Genomic DNA, 23,472 nt, shown 5'->3' on the forward strand with positions numbered 1-23,472 from the left:
TTCTATCGCTAAGATTTGACACGAATTCAAATAAAAATAAGGATAAATGATTATACATTCTACTGGAAAAATCCAACAACATAGAATACATTATGATGACGCTACGTAGCTACAAGCTACAAGTTAAACCAGGTTGCCGTGACGTCGGAACCGGTGTCAATCTGGTTTACATAAAGCTCTCTACTGTCCATACTTGCGTTCAGTTTTAATTCGGTCCCCGTATTAATCGGCAAAATTCTTCAATTGGAGAGTATTTTTTAAATTTTTTTGGACAAATTGGGTGCTAATGACAAGATCGAAGAGAAGATTTGCGATCACCGATAAATTCCTTCCCAGGTCAGCAATCGTATATTTTATTAATTAAGTGATGATGGATTTTATTGTTTATATGCTGTAAGTGAATTAAATTATACGTTTTCGTGTTTGAGTCAGAATATATGAATATTTGCATTATATTGGACTGAATAGAAGAACAATAGTAATTTCATTTCATGTATACGATAATGATGTTGTAATAATTAAACATTTTTAATTTCTTACATATTTACTCGATTGCCGTGAATAATTCCTATTAATTTATTCAAATGCGAGTATTGATACTTAAGTAAGGTCCGGTTCTCATATTACTATTATCCATATATATTAGTTGTATCTATCTAATGTTATCCGCTATAAATATTGAAATATCAAAAATTCTAAGATTTTTTTTATGGAAATCATATTGTTACTGAGTGAAGGAAAAAATAAATATAATTCTCAGTTATAAACATATACAGATTTCGTTACTGACAGTTAAGAGGCAAAATGGTATTTAAATAATTTTTAATGACACACAATCATATCCAGCTATTATAAAGTCTACAATAATACAAATTGGAATATATTTTAACTCGAAAACTTATATGAAAAATTCTACTTATCTTTAATAATTAATCTAAAGAAGACTTAGTTGAGATTTCAAACAAAAATCATATTGTAGTGTCTGTATCATAATTACAGTTTTTTGTCACACGTACATAACAGCTTTGACAAAAATACAAAATCTTTATATAAGCAACATAATTATTTTAATAAATAACAATATAAAAATATTCGCATATTAATATACAAACTGCATTATTACTTACAGTGCTTTGTTATATATCTACATTTATAAGTATTATAATCTATCGGAAATATTTTCAGTCTTTAAGTATATGTTTGAACAGAAATCTATACTATAATTGAGACTACTAATATAAAGCTGAATAGTCTGTTTCATTGAACGCGCTAAACTCGGCAACTACTGGACTGATCCCTCAAATTCTTTCAGTTTGAAATGTAGGTGATTTTTAGTGCTATAGGCTACATTTGTACTAAGGGTGATGACGGGGAGGACCTCTAAAAAAACTTAAAAATAAAAAAAAAAAAACATTGTGATTATTTATACTGATATAGTTATAGGTCCTAGTGATAAAACATTTTTTTATTTAGTATATATGTTAGGTATATTTTAACAATCGGTCCAAGGGCTTGCCGGCGAAGCATTGAATTTTCCATTTCGCATTCAAAATTAATTTCCATGAATGCACCTAATTACATCTAAAAGTAAAATTATTGAAAATAAAGTACGAGAATGATGCTTTGCCAGACGTTTTGCTGCTTTAGGTAATGAAAAACCTGATAAGCGTAAAGCGTTTTAATATTGTGTGAAAATTTTTTGGTCCAATTATGAATGAGGAAAATTTGAATTTTGTTAAGTTTCAGCCAGTTCTGGCTTATATTACTACGTTAAAAAAAAGCTATAAACTTTGTTACTATTACCTAATAGAATTCTAATTATTAATTAAGACGATATTCTTGTTATGAGTGTGTACCAATTTATATTTGATCTTCCAAAGTACATAACATATTAAAGGAACAGTGGTAATCTGTATCTATAACTCGATGTTTATTATAAAACAAGTTTCGAATTATTTTCGTCACCCACTCTCTATTTACGGGTTCCAAATTAGAATATGGCGAAACGAACATATAACTAACACGTTCACAAAACAAAATAATGGAACTATAGAAACGCACTAATATATTGAATGCACATTTTTAAACTCATGCGCATCAGCAAAGTATTGGAAAATTAGATCATACACTTTGAATTTTTTCTAAGATTAATTATTACACGTTCGTCAATATTTTTCTAGTGTTTTTAATCATTATACCTTACCAGCTGCGCCCCGTGGCATCACCCGAGTAAGTCTATCCCGTAGTGTTATTCCAGTTGTCTACGTACCAAATTTAATTGCAATTAGTTCAGTAGTTTTTGCGTGAAACAGTAACAAACATACACATTCATCCATCCTCACAAACTTTCGCATTTATAATATTAGTAAGAGATTACCTAGAGTATTTTTTAAGAAACAACATTATATTAATAGTAGCAGATCCTGAATAATATCGTCAGTTTTGAAGAGGTACGGATGATCGTTTTTACGACATCAAATATAAACATTTCAAAACAAAATTTTCCTATATTAGGTGATAAATAAAGCGCTTTAGTCATTACAAGTTTTTATCACCTTATTCTTATATTAACCTAAAATCATATTAGTACCTTTCATTTGATTTTTAATGAGGGGATCCCGGATGAGAACTCTTACGGTACCCCTCGATAACATGAAGCCTAGTTAAATGTATTATCGACAGGTACATGAAGTCTGATCTCTACCAGTAATTACTCATATGACTTATATGAAAAGTAACTAATATAAACATAAATTAGCTACATACTCCATATTAAATTAAATATGAAGTAAAATGAATGTTGCAAGTTGCCACCAGATCTAGTAAAAATATTAGAATAACCGGTTGATTTTTACGCCGCAAGCTAGAAGGAGAGCCGTTCACGCGTTGGTCGCGTGTTTGAACTTAGTCACCCGATGGTCGAATGGTCCAAGACTCTGAATGTCATTGAACCTCAGGAAATGTTGGGAAATGTCGGTGAAAGGAGTATCTAACGCCTTAGAAAACAAAAACAGTCTAAAATTAGAATGGAAGTTACGATACAAGCTTAATTTAAGCATCATCAAACGCACAAATAAATTTTACATTTCTGTTTATTCATTTTTGTATTTTTATTTAATCAGTAACTAGTTTTTAATCTTAAAAGTAGAAAAAATAATGATTCTGTTATAATCCAAACAAAACTATTACAATAAATTACTTATGTAAATAACCAAGACCCTTGGAAAACAATATTGAAATCAGGTTAGCTGATGATAGAAACTGTTATTGTTGCATCATGCGGTCCATCCTGTTTTATACATGATCATTGTATTTTATGCAAATCTCTGTACATATTTACTATAATATTTAATATTGCTTGCATTATGGAACAAACATTTAATATTTCATTAAAACACATCGACTATAGCTTAAGAACAAGACTGATAGCATAAGTTAATTACAGCGTTAGCATTTATTAAAATATTATTTATTATTTATATACTTCATGTCATCAGCTCCGATCATTGAATATATAAGCAGTTAAAAAGTGACTGTACATTGATTATATTTTAAAGTAATAATTAAAGGCAATTTATAAACAGTCAGATTGATCGAGATCTGTAAAGGCGTTAACAGTTCATGACTAATTATCGTCGATGGTGTTATAGGTTATTGTACCTTCATCCTTGTTGGGTGTGGTGCCGGTGAGACTATGTTCATACCGCGCATACCACTCATCCCTATCTATCTCTTATTTCAATTTAAGTGCACACAGTTCCGTGTGACTACATGTCTTACCATGACAATAAACAAGACACAGGAACAGACGCTTAAATCCGCTGGTGCTGAACTAACAATCGGCTAAATGTCTCATGGTGATCTTAATGCTTTTTCGAGGTCCAGGAATGCAGTCGGTCTTTATGTACTGAGTCCTTAAGGAAAACCCCAAATATCGTTTATAAATAGATCTTTTTTTAAGTTATTTGTGATATAATTGGTAATTCAGTGTATTCTTAGGATTCGGAATGCGGTTCGAAAAGTATAAGGGTTGTTGCAGTGATTAATATAACGCCATATGATTTCAGGCTCGCTAAAAACCTGTGTACCCGAAAAGGCAGTCGTAGAGCGAACACCGGCAACCGTTTGGAACACGCGGTGCTCACCCACATCCAACACGTGCCATAGATCACACGCCTGACGACTATTCACCCATCATCCATCGCTTCCTCACCCAGTCACGATGGCCCGCGGCGACGAAATCAAAACAGCCAACAAAGCTTCATTTGTCAAACAATTCGACTTTCCCGTTCCACTTAAGTGAGTATTCCTTTATCTATCGTTTTGAAGTAAAGGACTTAAGTAATATTATTTAAGTATTATTGTAACATAGTTTGCCCTGATAAAAACGGAACATTAAGTCGTAGCAATTAAAAAACTCCAGAGGAAAGCAATACAAACTATTCTAGTATTATTTCTTTTGTCATGTGAATTTTAATTGCATAATTACAGATTGGTAAAACAAAATATATATAATTATTTCCAGAAAGCCAGTAATCGCGGCACCTACTCAGCCACCTAAAATGCAAGAGAAAAAGGATTATGGCGCCTGGGGCTCTGTATTCAAAGACAAGAAAACGTTCACGGACATGCATTTCTGCTAAACTGACCTGCATCATCATCATCGCTATAAGTTAATCGTCATAAAACACCTAGTTGTAAAGCACCAACCAAAATTTACTGTATAAAATCGGCAAATAAATTATAAGGGATAAGTTTTTATGGCGTTTAGCATTTCTTCTTCGTATCTATTTGGTTCTTTGGTATCGCGTACTAACCCTGTCATGTAATTCATGTTAACAGATTAAATAGCATCATCATTCATGAAAGATTTTTTGTTTAAAACCTGCATAGAAGACCGATAGAAGATAATTTAATTAGGAAATTATATTGTTAGTCACAGGAAGATTTAGGCATGCTCGTAGCAGATACTTACCTGTTGAAAATATTAAAGTGACTGTATAGACTGTTGGCACATTTTATAATGGATTTATTATATAATTTTATGGCAAGATATAAGCATGGAACTTTTGGGGATTGAAAATTTTAAAGATATTATTTATATACAATTAATAAAATGGTGTAAAAGTAATTTATTGGCGCCTTCACTATTTATGGCGCAGCAAGCAATCATGGCCATAATGCTAATTGATCGTAACAATGAATATTACTAAATGATACGAAGTGCCAGTGTTTAGAGGATAGAAACTCTGTCTAAAAGACGCGAAGGCAGAGTTTTACTTAAGATAAATTTTTGAGAGATTATGAGACTAGTACGACAGTGCCTCTGGCTAAAGCGTTGTATTAGGCCAATTAGGCCAGTTCGCACCGGGGAATGTACAAAATTCTTACCCTAAAGATTTTTGGCGTCAAATAGTACCATGCAAATACTGCTGTCTTTCTTACGTCGGGTAGGGCAGCCTGGGTTCCGTATCTACACCGATAAGATAAGAGTCCATTCCTTTATCCCGTTGTAAAATTTCTCCCTTACCTACTCTTAAAAAGCGGACAATGCATTTGCAGAGGCAGTGGTGGTTATCTTATGGTCTATAAACTATTCTTTTTTCTATAACGTATGCTACGTAGAAAGAAGTTACGGGCCTCCAGCGATGTGTATGGAATTCTTTTAGAAATGAGGTTTGAACCGTGTCAAATGCCCTTGGGCTTCCGAACATACCCCTTAATTATTCTAAGGACGTAAATTTTTCTGATAAATTTGATATCATGATTGTTACCACATTAAGCTTGAAATGAGAATTTAATGTCTCTTGCCAGTTTCCCTTCAATAAGTTCTTAAATATATGAAATTTACATAAGAGAACGTGAATACGGGAATCAAGAAACGGTCATTATTGCTGATGCTCGAATCGAAACATAAGATAAAATAGGTACAAGATAAATCCTACTAAAATTATAAATGTGAAAGTTTGTAAGGATGTGTGTGTGTTTGCTGCTCTGACACGCAAAAACTACTGAACCGATTGCAATGAAATTTGGTACATAGACAGCTAGACAACTGGAATAACATATAGACAACTTTTTATTCCTACGGGTGAAACTGTGGGGCGTATTTAGTACCATATATATGTACAACACAAATAGGAGGAACTAAGGGGAAAATTTATATTATTATCCTTAATATATTTTATATTTAGTGTATGGCATTCTGTGCTTTATAAATGAGAAATTTTATGGTGGGTACTTATTGCAATATATGGATGGCGTGGAATGATGGAAATAGTAGAATATATCCGATTGCATAGATCGGGATCACAAGTGGCAGAAAGGTCCGGCGTTTCAACGGTTCGGCGAATTATGTGGTTTCGAATCCCACTTCACGATCGATTTTTTTCTATTCTTTCAAAGTTCTTACCTTTCTATATTTCCGACAATTTAGTTTCGGTTTTGCTACAAGATAAAATGATTTCCACATATTGTAACATTTAAGACATACCCGGCATTGGTAGATACACTCTGTTCTAATTAAGATTCTCTGAGTTTGAATATCTTTGTCCCGTCTCGTTGACCTAAAAAGCTAACATGTAACATTCAAACATGACACCTAGTTTTCGTTGACCCTTGTTTGTCTTGAGATTTTTTAACTGTGACATTTTTATTATGAATATATGATCTAAACTTACCCTCAACTTAAGCTCGTGTAATACAATTGGGACTTATCGTTACTATAAATAAGTAAAAACTGTGAAATTTTTAATCTTCGGGGATTTTGCATACATTTTAAACAAAAATATACATTTTTGACATTTGAATATTCGTTGAGTAATTTCGCTTGAAAAAGCAAAGCAGAGTAAACATCCAAACATTCTTACAAACATTCGTGTTTATAAAATTTGTAGGATAATTTATAAAAAATAAAAGAGCAAAAATACATTTATACATTTCCGCCTGCAGTTTCGCCCTTGTAGTCCAAGGAAATACCCAGAATGAGACTTTTCACTGCGGCCCATGTCACTCTTTAGTCATTCAAATATCTCTAGATATAAAGAACATATCACAAAAACACTCCGTTGCGGGGCGGAAGGAAGACAAACAAACAACCACATTTTCGCATGTATAATATCAGTTACTATACCTACATGCGAATGCGAATATGTCATATGTCCATATGAACCTTAAAAGTAGAGAGAGTAAAGCAAACAATTACTAATTTAAAAATATAAACTTGCTTTATGCTTTGATGCTTTGCTTACTATACAAATGAGTACATACATATTATTTAGATAATTATTTTATCCAGAAAGCCGAGTTTATTAATACTATGAAATACACAGTTTAAAGTACGCTCAAAGCAAATAGCGTAAACAAATACACACATTTTATTAAAAATTAAACGATCTCTTTTGGAAGGACACGTAAACAATACAGAATCTCAATTTTTTTGGTCGCCAAACACTTTTAAACCTAGGCAGCATAAATATAGAGTTGCTTTCTGACTGCAGTTAATTTGTATAATCTTTTATACCTGGCGAAGAAGTTTTACTAAGTTACGAAATGTTGCTCACGGAAGTTGAGCTGAAGTATCGTGGTTTATGAGCATTATAGTATGATCATTTAAACCAAACAACCAAATAAATAATTCACTAAACATACGACGCCCATGTTTCTGCAGTGGGTAGAAATAAAGACTGATCTGACTGATGATAATATATTTATTTTATAATAGCTGCGCCCGGCGGTTTCACCCGCGTAAGTCTGTATCCCGTAGGAATATCAGATTAAAAAGTTGCGTTGCGTTCAGTAGTTTTGGAGTGAAAGAGTTACAAACATACACATTCATCAATCCTCACAAGTTACGAATTTATAATATTGGTAGGATAGGATAGGATACATAAAATAATGACTATATCAACCGATATGATATTTAGTATATTATCCGTTTCAGTTCCTTATAAAATTAAAAACTCAATAGTACCTTAAAATATTAAAACTGAGAGAGCAAATATGGATGTAACAGCAAGTATTTCTTAAATTATGATATCTTTAGCAGAGAAGACAGCTAGCAGCCGACGCGTAGAACTACGTCCATCATTAAAGTTTAATTCAGAGCAAAAAGTTATGAAGGTACCTATTGAATTATTTAAAACGTAAAATGTCGTGACTTTTTAAAATACTTATCTTTGAGTGAGAGAATCCGGTCAAGTAATTCATGAAAAAGTCATTTAATTTTTAAATAGTCTCAATTTCCTTTATTTATTAAATACAGATTAAATGAATAAAGACTCTGACATTTCACGCAACACCATTTAGTCCCAACTACTTGTTTATTTAGGGGTGTTTTACCATGGTCATTTATGTTTATTTAGAAAATCTTTAAACTGTTACACAAATAAAATGCATAAATATACATGCAATGCTTTATGTAACTATGGTGTGGACTACGTACCCACTACTAATTTTCTTTTGGTTTAAAACCGCCTGATCTAATGGAAACCGACTGATCTAGTGAAACTTGAATTTTCTAAAAACTCTGTTATACTTAGTATACTCAACTAAATAATATATATTTACGAATATAGGCGTGGTTGTAATTTTTTTTAACATAAACCCTAAGAAATATAGAAGCGGGTGAACCTTGGTGGTTTGCGTATTCGTGCGAGAGTTTTAGTCTTACAGATATTGTTTAACTTTTAACGTTCAAAAAAATTGTGCCTCAAAACTGTTACTGAATTTGATCCATAAATTTTTCAATGCTGTATAACAATCCATTAAGAACTAGTTGGATATAAATAATAATACAATGCTAGCGCAACTAACTAACAAAGGCAACTACAATAATAAATAAAAAATTCTCAGAAGCGTTACCCTTCATTGTTGTTTTAAAATGTAGAGTTCATAAAAGCTTTCCAATTAAAATGATTTTTGGCAATGGACGTATTATTTAAATACAATTGTTATTTTATAATAGTACCTATTAAGAATAATGCATGCTTTTGGTTTAGGATAATCTATATAATAATATTTAGGATATTTAATATAAATAAAATACCTTGTAAATGTTTAGCGGAACTTTGATCCATAAAATGTGATACATTATATCGCAGAATTTAACAATATGCATTGAATACACACGTTTATACTTGCTACTCTTAGTTCTTACGCAAAAAGAATATTTCATGATATCTTTTTCATGTTTGCTGTTTATTTTTAAGCGCTTTGCAGAGAAAGAAAGTTTAGAAAGACCGCTTTCTTGAGGCAGTTATTTCTCATCAAATGGCTTTTGTTTATAAGACTTTGTTCAAGGTTGCAATGAATATTTCATGGACTAAGATCTAACAGTTAAATAAAGGAATTCAAAGGTCAAGATTAAAAATTGACTTTTAGTGTTTGCTAATAAAACTGAGAGTAAATAATATAAAGTTTGTTTGAAGAGATAGTTATGTGTACCGGTAATGTACATGTCAATGATTGCGTTTCTAAAGTTTTTGAAGGCTTTGTGTTGCGATTTTTAATATACTCATATATTACAGATTTGGACAATATTTTTGTTTGTCAATGTTTGGTCGGTAAATTTAAAAAAAGGCTTTTATATAAACTTTTTTCATTGTCTGAGTGCAGCAGCCAGCATCCAAGTGCAATCTCGCTTTTCGCGTGCTATCGACCGTTGTAGTGCGGAGCCGTTCCTTGCGCGCGCACAGACACACGGCCACACTAGTGATGTACCAACCTCTTCTTAATTGCCAGTGTCTGTCATGATAATCATCAGCCAACCATCAAAAAGTTCTCATTTCATTTCGCGGTAAGGCGGTGTATACACAACTTTAGAGCTTATTTAAATTCCGTTTATTGGCATAAATAGATATTCTTATTATTTTCAATTGAAATAGTAACTTTCCTCAGTTAATTAGTAGAAACCACTGTTCATAAAACAAATCGCAACTGTGATGAGCCGTATTATTTTCAGATTCATTCTTTCATTTAATGTCTGCGACCCACTGTTGACTAGTAATGAATGACAGCCTAAATAATTCTTATCATGTACACCTTTTTCAGATTATTTATAAATCAAATATTACGAACATATATACTATAAATCTAAATTACTGAATCCATTCATATCCATTTTAAAAAGAGCTACAAAGCATAATCATTCAACGAAATTCAATTGTAAGTTATACATATTACAATTACACTGAAATCCTTTGTCGAGTTAACGCATAATCAAATCAAAAGTACCTGGAACCGATCGCCCCAAATCTACAAAAGTTTTATAACCGCTATACTTCAGTAAATTTCTTGAAGTTTAACTTAACCCTAATTAGATCACGTAACGCAATCCTTAAAACGAGCTATAAACAACTTTGTTGACTAGTGTTGTAATGTGATTATCGGTTGTGAGTTGCACACGATCCAGCTTTATCGATAGCGCGGCTCGAGTTGCGACATTGAAGCAGCGTCAGACGCCGCATGGCAGACCGCGGAAAACACCGCGTCGCGCCTATCCCGGCGCCTACCAAGAAACAGTACGCGTATGTGCCGTGCCCGAGATCGGAAGAAGTTGGAACTGAATTCGCATTACAGCTACTAAGAACCCATCACGAAGAACCTCCGACGCCCGAAAAGTCTCCACCAGGTAGGTTTTAAGTTAGTCCCATAAACTTTTTGGCGGGAAAACTTTGACAGAAAATTTGATTAATCTTAATTTATGTTTCATACAGAATGCCGGTAAAGGAAATAAAATCAGATGAAAAAAATAATCATATTAAAACGTTGGTTTCAGAATCAGATGAAAAAAATAATTATATGAAAACAAAATAATTAATATTGGCTGTAACTAACAATTAGAATTAGAAAATGTTTGAAATATTGAGCACGTTATCATTAACATCATTTTACCAAACATGCGCGAAAATATTTTTAAAATTGTTTATTAGTACAAAAATACGTAAAATTCCATTTCAAAGCGGCACTTAATAATTAATTACGCTCTAATTAAGCTTGAAAACGCTTTTAAATATTTAAAAGATATTAAACGGTTTTCAGCAGAAACTAACTCAAAGGGGCGTCGGTTAATTTACCGCAATTTAATATTTATATTGCATATCCGTACTTCGAGTAGTGGGTATACTTGTACAAAAATTAATATCATAAATTAGACATGCTTTATCTTTTATATAATTTTGCTTCAATATAACATTAAGTAATTTTAATTAAGTAATTTGCAATTACATAATTACTAAAACCTTCTTTACGTAATTGGAAATTGTCGTTCTATTTGTTCTCTTTATAATATTAGTGTAGATTAGTGATACTGTGAAATGTATATTTCATTTAAACACTTAATTACAACAAAAATGCAGATTTCAAAACTCAATGGCATAGATAAAAGTTCATAATATTTAGCTATAAAATTATACGAGTAAAAATCTTGGAGGATCACGTGTTGTTCCAGAATTAGCAAGCAGTTGCCGCGCATATGTCGTTGGTTTAATATTATGTTGTGTCAACGCTGTACAAGAACAAATGAACACATCATAACTAGATTATGCCCACATTTTGCTATCATAGCATCCAATATATCTACATCGTTAGCAATAATGAAAAATCAATCACTAACCATGTAAATAATTTTAGACGTGAGCCATAAGCCTATGTGAATGTAATTCCCAATTGTCTCAGAATATTCGAAAAGATGCCATCACAGACAAGTTCGATAAAGGTTCCATGATAATAGATATTAGATTACTAAGTACTAGATATTTTAAAAATATGTGAACGTCATTAAAACCTTTTTATTTTAAAAGAATAATCTTTTAAAACAACAATAAATATAGACTACACGCTTTTCAGAAAGAAGATTGTAAATTATTTGAATAAAATTGGCCATGCATTGGGGATTTTATTTATATTATTAAAATTTCATTATAGTATAATTCATATATATAACATTTATCTCGAATAGCGAATTTGATAGGGTTTGGAACTGAGCGGGAAATCGGGCTAGAATATTTTAATGATAAATAAAGTAATTTTACAATACTAGACCTCAAAACGCTTCAATCCGTGAAAATTTATAGAACTGTTAATAAGTTTTAAGAAAAATCAATACGCTTGTAGGTATAAAATTAAAAATTAAAGGGTAGTTAGTGTTGTAAGTGAGGACTTGATTTTGAAAACTATACATTTATTTCTATACATTTTTATAGAATAGAATGTGGTGTTGGTACGATTATTCGTTAATTGTAGCATACCGTTACCAGACTACCGGGATTCAAACAAAAGCAACAACACTTATTTACTTACCCAGTATCATTTTAATACGCCTAACAAAGGCGTTTAATTGCGCTGTAATAATACAAGAGTCAAAAGTAAGATCCGCAATGCGGGGGCATCTCTTGTTACGGTTATATCACCGTAGATTCATCTTACGTAGGATAAACTGCTCTAAAACATAATAATTATTTCTATCATCACATTTTATACATTACAATATTCTTATTTAGGATGTGTAATCAATGTAATTAGTATAATTTCTTTTCTTATAGCATTTCAGACTTCTTTGAAATAAATTTGTAATCTTCTTCTAATACCTATATATAAAATTCTCGTGTCACAATTTTCGTTGCCATACTCCTCCGAAACGGCTTGACCGATTCATGACTTGACGATGACACGACGATGAGACTTGACAGATCTTATGAAATTTTGTGTGCATATCGGGTATGTTTGAGAATCGGCTAACATCTATTTTTCATACCTCTAAATGATCAGAGTAAGGCAGAACAGCGTTTGCCGGGTGCAGCGAGTATTTCATATATTTCTCTGTGAAACCTTTATCATTTTATTGTGAAGACATAAAAACACTCATACTGATATATTATATTATAAAAACTGTGATTCAAATGAAAAACTGATTTGACTCTATTTTGTATCTATAAGGTGCATATTATAACAACATACGTATATGTAAATGCTTCCTTAAATCGGCACTCTAGGTACTTACTGGATACATAATAAGATTCAGGTTTCAATAACAGTAGGTACATTTCCCTTTCAAATGTTGGTAGAATATTAAAGTTCCCTACGCTTCTAACCACGACTCTAAATTCCATATTTACAAAGGTCGCGACCCGCGTTAGTTTTTTGTAAGCTTTATCATATTTACACGCTATATTTCGCGTAACACTGTGATAAATTAAAGGGGGAACAATGAAAGAAAAAACCTTTCAAGAAGGACGTTATAACTAATTGCAGAACTAATAAAAATAAATGTAGGTACTTATAAATTAAGGTTTAGAATTACCGTTCCTAGTAGATTTCTCACAGGTTAAAACGAACTTGGGTGGTAAGTATATTTAATCAAGGTATATTCCGGTGCTGAATTGTATAAGGTACTGTGAGTGTAGAACGGAACTGGAACCTGTTCGCAATTAGCATATTTTATTAGAATAGGTGTGGTATAGTTGTAGTGGAAGGCGTATAGAGAATGAGATATTATGGCTATTTGTTTCCTTTGTGTTTTTTCAAAATGTAAATTTACTCGGTTTGTCTATAACCCGGTTGACCTGGGCAAAGAAACTTTTTTATGCACTCATGTATAGTTTTTTTGGTTGCCGTAACCAAGCAGTAAAACGGAATCTTATTACTAAGCCTACGATGTCCGTCTGTCAGTATCAAGGCTGTAGGTATCTAATAAACCGTAATAGTTAGATAGTAATTTTCAGACCTAATGTATTTCTGTTGCCGCTGTAACAGCATGCCGCTGTAGTTTGTATATTTAGATGATTCATATATTTAGAAAAATGGTGATACTTACTGAGTTTCTTAACAATCTAGATAAAAATAATTTATATTCTAGTGTTTCTTAAGTTTAAATATTTCTACTTATGTTTAGAAGCTCAGTCGGTTCACAACTAAATACGTCTCGCTATGGATAGAGTGGGGTTAACATTTCACAAGTATCATTGTTTGAGTAACAAGTGATGTGCAGCGGAGGGTTTAACTGGGTCGGAACCTCAGCTGGTGGTTGGCTAACAAATTCCACGTTACCTACTAAAAATATATATATATTCGCCCCGACATTTTGATAAATTTATTTCGTTTAGTTGATTCACCAGCCATAATCCAACGTTATTGAAAATATGCCACACAAATTCTACCAATAACGTAGCACATTATTTTTTAACATATGCAACGCTTTTCTTGTGAAAGCTTAATAATTGTTAAATGCACCTCGATGAATATGTAACAAAACAGACCAAAAAATATCAACTTACTAATTGGAGATTGAGCTCAAAGCCAGTTAGTTCCTTAATTGAAGCTCGCTAGATTTAAGCCAAATCTTTACTTTATAGATTTAATATTAATAATAATATTAATATATATTTGATATAAAATTAATTTTAGATAGATTTAAGTCTAATGAGTCTAGTGATTTATAAATAATAATCCTCTCTGTTTTTAAATACCCATCAGCCAGAGATTCTAAAACAAAAATCGGAACTTATGATTAAAAATAACCTATATATGGGACACACCCCCACAAACGACATATTCAAGGCAGACTGTTACCTAACCAAACGATTAAAAGTTAACAAGCTTTTAAAAAGTTATAAGAGGCTGCTTGTAGAAAAACCTACTTCAGAATCAAGTGCTTAAATGTGGTTGAGTTCTTTTTCAAGAGCTTTTCTTCTTTAATTAAATGTGCGCCGTAAATAACATAATATACATTATTTGTTTCTCAATAAAGGGCCATATAAAACGATTAGGTTATTTAAACATATAATAAAAACTTTATAAAATGATGTTATCAATCTTAGTACTGATTGAAATTAAAAAAAAATGTAAACGGTATCTACCTGTGATGGTACACGACAACAAAAATAATAGATATTAAAATTTTAAGTAAGAATTATCTTTTATATTCTTACAATTCTTTTTTAACAGCTGTAAGGAATCAGTAAAAAATCAATATTTTTATAAATCATGGCTTGCAAAATATTCAAAACAATTGTAATTATGAATATAAAAAAAATATCCAGTTTCAAAATCTCGAACACATTTAGCCTAGCAACGCCACATTGCTGTTTTATAACAGCTTAAGTTTTGGCACGCAATAAAAAACAAAAAATATTTGATATGTATTTTATTCCACCGACATTAAACTATTTTTGACAGTCATTTTTAAAATGATAAAAACAAAAATTCACAACATCAAATGTTTACTATACTAGTTTTGACTAGACTCATGTGCTGCAAGACTTGGTTGTAAATTAAATAGATTTAAATTATCAAACTACAGCTTTAACTCCTTGTTAAGTGATAATCCCTTTTGTGTTTCGGTAAGAGCTCTTGTTCTTAATCTCTACTCGAGACATAGAGACGCTTCTTTAACAAGTTATAGCAGGCCTATCGAAATATCCGAAGAGATCGTTAAATTCAGAATGTTCCCAATATTACTAATATAAATATTTTAAACCGCCTGCCCATAGCTGGAATTGACATTCATGCATGATGCAACAAGAGTCTATTGTCTGTATTACAATCGTATTTTCTACACATTTATAGATACTTAATCTATTACATTTATATATTGGACACTATATAATCCAATACAACACAAGCAAATATCTAATTCATTAATCTATTACATTGACTTAGATATACTAATCTATAAGATTTACTACAACTTGCTTGGTTCTGAGATTCATTGGAAATTGCTATTTTATTAACTTAGTTCCACGGACTACATAAAAATAAAAGTAATTAAAATATTTTGTGTAACATATATTTGTAAAAGAGAACTGGAGAAGAATTTTATTATAAGAATTGCACATTTATTAACACTTACTTCAAAGTTTGAAATCCTATAACTACCGTATATTATTCTTATTTACATGACCCATTAATTTAATACCATATTTTTAAAATTCAAGATATTAAAATAAGGGGAATAAGATGTTAAAATATTTCATAATCCTATAAATGATGGTATAGATACCAAGAGTGGATTCTTAGCATTTTATGGTTACATGTAAACTTCAATATCAAATTCTACTTTCTTCCACTTACTTTGACGTACAGGATAAATTTTGATATACCTATATCATAATTTTTTTGTTTTCACACATTTCATTCTGTAAATGTTCAAAAATTCCTTAGTTATATCTTAGACATCAAAAATCCACTAAAAGTCACTTATATAATAAAGAAAGTGAATATCTATAACATTTACATTGGAAATGGTTTAGTTATAATCGTTTTAAACACTTCAATATAAGGAATATTTTCAAAATTATAATGCGCCGAGTTAATTATGAAAGCGGAAATGTGCGGTTTATCCGATCTTAGTTTAGCCCTATTTAATATTTGCATTAGTTTTGTTCTTTTAGCATCACTTATTTCAACATATATGTGAAAACAGTACAGATATGCACATTTCTGAAACATAATGAGAGGATCAGTTATCTCAAAGCAATTATCTGATACATCTACTAAATGCACATTTTCTAAATTCTGGCATTGACTGAATGATGAGATCATAGTTTGGAAATCCATGTCCTTCGCAACTATCCTTAAATTTTTTATTGATTTACTCAATGGCAGAGATCTTGCAATCGACTTGACAAATGTTACAATAGGAGCTTCAAAATTTAATGTCTCCAGTTTGTCACAGCATCTAAATAGTACATTAAAGAATTCTCCACTATAATGTACTTTCCCTTTTAAATACAAATAAGTGAGTTTTGATAAAAAGTTACATGATGGAGATAGTGTTCTAGGGTTAATTTTTAGGCCATAGAAGCAAAGTGTTAGTTCAATTTTTTCTTTATCTTTAAAAACAGTATCAAAATTGAGTAATGAGTTAGGTTGTCCAACCCGGGCTCTCTTGAATGTTGGTTCTACAACACTGCCAGATGGATGCTCATCTTCAGAAGGGTCCAAACAGGTAGTTTGAAACCAATCATAGTTTGATGGGGCAGGATCTTCACTTGTAGGTTCAAAATAGTATGGAAAATATGCTTTTAGACATGTTAGTAAGTCTTGGAAAAATTTATCATCAAACACTGTTTTATCCCTCTTCCAAAACAGGAACATAGCATTATGAACAGTACTGCGTCTATATTCTCTTAGGCTTCTTGCATCAATATGAAATTTCTTGGAAAAAAAGTCAGTGAAAAGCGGGGAACAATATACTTCTAAATATTCAGTTGTTAGTGGTGTAGGTTTGAGGATAAATATGCATTCGCAAGCATTAAGATTTTCTTCCAGAAGCAAAGGAGACCCAATCAAAAAATTTGTACAAGCATATTTCCAAGAGTTCAGACTAAAATATAAATAAAATTTTTTGAAAGAGATTGTCCTCATTTCACATTCAACAGTGATATAAGATATTTTGGTTTCATTCAATATAGTGTATTGTAAGTGAAGATCTTCTGCTTTGCCCAAGATTAGGGGTACTATCTTATTCTTTAATAAATTACTTTGAGATCCAATAAAATGTATGCTCTTAAAGTCTTTAAATGTTCGCTGGCAACGTGTTAAAAGCTTTTGAGAAAGCTGAAGACTAACATATTTTTTCTCAAATATAAAATTAATAGTAACTTCCTTGATTGTTGGGCAATGCTGATGAATGTCTAAAAAATCACAAATTGTTATATTTGTGTATCCCAAGTCTATTGATTGTAAACTTTTAAATCTTTTTGCTGCTGTCAGTAATATTGTTTTATTTAAATTTCCCACAGCAGACAAATTAAGTTCTTGAATGGTGGCTGACATATCTCTTATGAAAACAGAATTAAGTACATGAGCTGAAGCCATAGTATTGTGGGATAGAGTACATTTTTTCACACTTCTATTCATACGGATTACGTTCCTTGTCCTATTACAAGTATTATAGAGATTAAAGACCGATGGCATATCTAATAGTTTTACAATTAGAAGAAGAATTTCTTCCGGCAAATTGAGTAGATTAGACATTTTGCAATTGTTTTTTAACACAGACTCGTATTTATAGAACCTTATGGCTTGCAAGATCCTTTAAGTAAATTAATATGAGCACATTTCATTTTCACTTAAAACAAACGCTGTAATCGCTGTAAAAATTAACATTATTTGAAATTTTAGATCAATAAACACCTTGACAACTGCACTAAACTGGCTGACACATGGTTGACAGCCGCACAGCGCACTGACATTTCTTTGTTCAGGTCTCGTTCAAGTATTGATTTTTGTAGCATTAGACGTTCCAAGGGACTATTCACAATCACTGAAGAGGGAAAAACGCATTTTCTTTTGCTTTTTATGGTAAAGCTTCTAGAAAATTATTAAAGTTCATACTAAAAATATTAATGTTTGTATTTAATGTGTAATCATTTATTGCTTTATAGATTTCGAATGAATAAATATTTTAATAAATAATTGCTAATTTAGAAATTAAAAATTTTTAACGGATTTTAAACGCGATTTATTCATTATATTATTAACCCGATGTTTCGAACACTTTACAGCGAGCGTGGTCACGGGGAGACTGGGACTGAGCGGGTCTATCATAATATATATAGGTCATTTTATTTTCTTTGCACGAAATGCAGTATTTAGAGCGACAAAAAAATACTTTAAGGTGAAACTGTAAAATGATAATAAAAAAAAATGTTTTATATACATTTATTTAAAACAAATAATATTTAAGAATTTGCGACAGCTGGCACAATTTCCTCATAGCTTCGAATGCCCTCCAGAAATACTGAGACTTGTAGACTTTCATTGTGTTCGTGTAGACCGGGTGGGGTCCGGCGAATCGGTGAAAATCCAAGGGCTGGTGCGCCGGCTTTACGTACGTAGCGAGAATCTGTACCACCAGGGAAAGTGCGAAGTTGGAGTGGGATTTTACTGGAAATAAAACTTACTAAATAAGTTGGAAAGTATGCATCTATCCAAATACATTGCTCAATTTCCCGATTGTTGTAAATGCTTGCTGCATATTACACTCTATATATATATATATATATATATATATATTCGTATAATAGTCGGATAAAATAAAATAAAACATTAACATTAGATTTACAATTTAATTTAGTGTATCAAGAAATTCAGTTTAATTGAAACATCTAAATAAAATATATGCTAGTAATTTCTGGACAGTTTAGGAGATTAAAATTTGACGTATTAAGCTAAAAACACTTACAGTTTTTCAATAGCAGTCTTGAATGCTACCCAGTAAGGATTAGAGTCATTTACTGGTGTTGGTGGGACATAGTCATCTTTCTGCTCAAACTGATATGTTACGTTAGCTCCAGCTTCCTTGCACCAATTTTTAATCTTGAATAAAAATATAAAAGTTTTATATCTAATCAATATCTTGACCGAATATAATATCCGCGGATCCAGATATTTAAATCCATTGAATTCTTGACTTATACCTAGTATTTCACTTACCATATTTTCAAATTCATTAAAGTCGACAGATAACGCCAAGCGCATATCGAAACTTGCTGACAATTTTTCTGGAACAACATTATTCTGGATGCCGCCCTAAAATCATAAATATCAAATTGAAACTACTGTCAGGTGGCCGGGGGGGTTCTGGATAACTTCTACATGAGCGGAATTCAGATTTTCACTTGAGTTATACGTTGAGACAAAATGAAATGGTCTTATCAAATACAATTCTTTTTTATTATTTAATTTAGAGCTCAATGGTATTATCAAACATAATATGTACCTATTTAATTCCATGGGGCTGACCTTAGCTTTTTAGAGAAGTTACGGAGAGGCACGAAGCCACCCTAAACATTTATTATTATGCCGAAATGTTGGATATAAGATTATCTTGTTTTCCTTACCTCAAGCATGGTCAAATTTACCGTTGTGACATCGCCGATAGTAAGTTGTGGATTATCTTCTAGTTTCTTCTTTGACTCCTGTCGCAAGTCCATAAACTTATCGATAATGTAACGCATCTGTTGCGACACGAAATTAAAGCATTATTAAAACTTTAACATTTTTTAACTAAAAAAGTAAAACCTTTGCATTTTTTTAAAGTTTGATTTAAAAGTTCAATAGAAATACAAAGCAAAAACGACAAAACTCAATTCAACAAAACTTATCAAAACGAGTTCTTCATTACGGCTGTCGAGGTTAAAAAGGGATAAAACAATGGAGACGGTTAAATCGTGAAATAAATTTTTCTCTCCGTTTATATTGTCGTGGATTCGATAAACAATGCGAATACTATTTCCATTTCAAATCTCATTTCGTTTTCAGTTTCGATTCGTTGATATGTTGCTTTTTTACGGAACTGACGTACAATTCCGTGTTCAATATAATTGAAATTTTCTTTAACATTCAGGTTCTCTTACGTAAGAACCTTTGGCTACCGATTTCCTTTCTTTATATTAAATAAATGCATTAATATAATAATTATTAAAAATACACACTTATTTGAGTATACCTTCGAGCCCTGATTTATCTAATGGCCTGTTACTTAGCACATCACGAGCTGTGTTTATTTAGGTTTGATTACAATTTCTGCTCTTTCAATACAATTGTGTATTTTAATGAAAATCTTATGTCATAAATATTATAACACCATAAAAATAATATTGAGCTTCTTTAATCATTGTATTTGTACATGTAATAACGTCATTCACATCAGCCAAACTTCTTTAGAGTCGTAACCAATTATAATAGGTTCCTAATCTATGGTCGATATATCGTTGTGATGAACTGTAACTTTTAAAATATTTTTATCGGGATAATGGTTAAGTATTTCTACTGGAAAATAAAAAAATGCTATAGTTAGGTATGGGCTGTTATTGCATGATTTCATTAAGTACTTGTAAAACTAAATTGAGGTTGTAGGTAATAATTTAGAATGTTTTATGTTCACGCAATCACTGACTATTAAAGAAAGTTACCTCAACAATGGAAAAATATACTTTTAAAATAATGTAATTGAAATTCATACGTTTATCGGAATGAAACGTTTACAACGTCTTATTTTCGTATGGACCGCCTCCTTGGTACAGTGGTTAACGCGTGAGCGTAGAACCGAGGGGTCCTGGGTTCAATTCCCGGTGGGGACGCACAAAAAAAAAATGTCTCGGTCTGGCAGGACACAGAAGGCTGATCACCTACTTGTCCCTAAGAGAATCGATCAGTGAAACGGATGTACATCATCTGCCCCATACCCCACTAGGGGACACGGGACTTCACTTTTTATTTTCGTATAAATAAAGTAGGTACCTAAGTACGAAACAGCGGAGAAGTAGATCACGCTAATATCTAAAAATGGTAAACATAAACGAGTCAAATTCTATATTTATAAAACAATTGATATTATGGTAACCCTCATAGGATGCCCATGTCCCAGCAGAGGTAGGTACATAATAACTACTGATTAAGCGCTCTATACACGATTAATTTTTCTTTATACGGGTTTAAACGGGTTTGAATATCCACGAAGTACAAAATTTTTGTAGACCACGCGATCCGGGCGTTTCTAAGTTTACATACGCAAGTCCAGAGACGCAGGCAAAACAATGTCACATTTTGACGAAATAAAAAATTCAATGTTCTGCAAACGAAACATAAAGTTACATCGCTAAGTATTTATGAAAAAAAAAGTGTGACCTTAAATATTCTAACGAGTCGGAAGGCACTTTTCTCTATGGAAATGCATAGATAATGTGATTAGGGAAAGCTGTACAAGCGTGGATAATCTGACGGAACAAGGTTAATCGCGCATTGAATGGGCACTCCATGTTATTTGGCTTTCCGCCAATGTTTTGAATATTTACGCGGACTACAGGTGTTACAACGTATCTGTATACCTTTAAACTTATCTCAACGTATAAATTATTTAAGCAATGTTAATAATTGCTATGCAAATTGGGCAATATAATAAGAAGAGGTTTTTGAAAATAAAATACATAGGAGTAGGTACAGTCTGGACACCAGTAGGCTTAAGCAAATAATTTGAACAAAATAAGAGAATGGCTCTAACCGGTTTTAAGTCCTTAGAGAAGGTACCAAAATTGTGAACAGATTTACAGTATAGTACTTTTTAAAATTGCTAACAACTTAATATACTTCCAACATAATTATTTATTATCTATCGTTTGTTGTAAGACCTTTTTAATAATGTCATTTGTTCGCAACGATTTGTCCTTTCAGCCATTTTAGTGTTGGTTAGTGGAAATTAAGGCACTTTGTTGCTCCTGTGAATAATAGTATAGATTATGTATTCATGAGAAATTTCCTTGCGGTGTCAATTCAGCAAAATATAATTTGTCTGAACTCTCTGACTAGCAATCCTAGGAGCTGTATTTCAGGAAATTGGTCAATTTAAAGCTTAAATGTGGAACTAAGTCTGATCAGGGAATTGAGCGAATTGGATAAAAGATGATGAATAATATTCGTCCCTGCATCGGCAAAGGTAGCCAATTTCCTTGCAAATAAGCCAATTGAACGGAATCGACGAAGACTTGTACAATATAGTACATAGTAAAATATCTACTTCAGTATCGTGATTAGTAAACCTTGAAGCTTCCTTAACCAAAGAAGGAATTAAAATTATTCATACTCGAGTGCCCCTTTTTTTTAAATCTAGATACTAGGTTTTCCGAAAATAAAAGGAAACGATTTCAAGTGACAAAATTAATTAAACAGCTTAATGAATTAGTAGATAGCTTCAAATGAATTAGTTTCACCTTCTCGCCACAATTATCCGGGAGCAACAAAGAGCCATGGCCCGACTTCCCAGGGCAAATAACCGTAACATCTGTAAGAAATACTGTTCATTTAACTTGTGCATATAAAATGCAATGATCATTTAAGATATAGAATATACGCTCGTGGAAATTGTTTTGTCATTGTATCTTTTGTCAAATTACATTGTTTGTTATATAAAAAACTAGCAGTCCGCCCGGGCTTCGCCCGTAATACGTACGCGCGCATATGGCTCTATTGCGCTCAAAAATCACGAAAATATCCAACGTTGAAAGAATTTCTTAAATGGGTCTAGTAGTTCCTGAAATGAACGCAGATAACTCTTCCGTGTTACATATTGTTATAAAAATAGATTACTAATGCATTACATTACATGATGCATTAGGATTTTTCACAATTTGGATGTACATAAATATTAATTCTTTGGATTTTTTCTAGACCCATAAATGCTATCTAATACTTACGCCAAATAGACCTTTCCGCATTGAAAACAATATAGTCATCAGTGGGACTTGCAATACCCTCGTCAAGAGCGAAACCAACATTCAATTTCTTATAATGTTCCGATTCGACAAACTTGCCCATACCTTTGGCCCCACCAATTTCTTCGTCTGAAATATAGAATAGCTGTGTGCAGGGATCCAACAATGCTTATCGATATAACTTTTAACAAAATTACCATGCCTTTACGGTAAGCTACCTATCTGTGCAGGGCTACTATTTTAAAAACATCGAGAACAT

The 23,472-nt window shown here is 32.0% G+C and overlaps 3 protein-coding genes and 1 long non-coding RNA gene across 4 annotated transcripts in view; 2 read left to right on the plus strand and 2 right to left on the minus strand.

Moving 5' to 3' along the window:
- The first annotated feature begins 177 nt into the window (after positions 1-177).
- LOC119833784 lies at positions 178-4,863 on the plus strand. Its single transcript, XR_005287974.1, has 3 exons — positions 178-336; positions 4,068-4,299; positions 4,526-4,863. It is a non-coding gene; the product is annotated as an uncharacterized LOC119833784 (long non-coding RNA).
- Positions 4,864-10,378: 5,515 nt separating this feature from the next.
- LOC119833719 overlaps positions 10,379-23,472 on the plus strand; it is a 39,407-nt gene continuing 26,313 nt past the window's right edge. The window contains exon 1 of the mRNA XM_038357868.1: positions 10,379-10,630. Coding sequence (XP_038213796.1) covers positions 10,465-10,630 — 166 coding nt within the window. The 5' untranslated portion in view covers positions 10,379-10,464. The remainder of the gene's footprint in view (positions 10,631-23,472) is intronic.
- Positions 15,128-18,268, minus strand: LOC119833718. Its single transcript, XM_038357862.1, has one exon. The coding sequence runs from the start codon at positions 17,974-17,976 to the stop codon at positions 16,228-16,230; it is 1,749 nt and encodes a 582-aa protein (XP_038213790.1). The 5' UTR covers positions 17,977-18,268; the 3' UTR covers positions 15,128-16,227.
- Positions 18,649-23,472, minus strand: part of LOC119833720 (aminoacylase-1-like) — a 7,880-nt gene continuing 3,056 nt past the window's right edge. The window contains exons 4-9 of the mRNA XM_038357869.1: positions 23,196-23,342; positions 22,713-22,783; positions 19,845-19,961; positions 19,438-19,533; positions 19,187-19,320; positions 18,649-18,888 (exon numbers count right to left, since the gene is read on the minus strand). Of these exons, the coding sequence (XP_038213797.1) occupies positions 18,684-18,888; positions 19,187-19,320; positions 19,438-19,533; positions 19,845-19,961; positions 22,713-22,783; positions 23,196-23,342 (770 nt within the window). The 3' untranslated portion in view covers positions 18,649-18,683. The remainder of the gene's footprint in view (positions 18,889-19,186; positions 19,321-19,437; positions 19,534-19,844; positions 19,962-22,712; positions 22,784-23,195; positions 23,343-23,472) is intronic.

Source organism: Zerene cesonia, chromosome 18 (genome assembly GCF_012273895.1).
Source record: "Zerene cesonia ecotype Mississippi chromosome 18, Zerene_cesonia_1.1, whole genome shotgun sequence".
NCBI lineage: Eukaryota > Metazoa > Arthropoda > Insecta > Lepidoptera > Pieridae > Zerene > Zerene cesonia.

What these genes read in the sequence shown, in the direction of transcription:
- LOC119833718 (XM_038357862.1), bottom strand. Translation starts at nt 17,976, where the DNA reads ATGTCTAATCTACTCAATTTGCCGGAAGAAATTCTTCTTCTAATTGTA.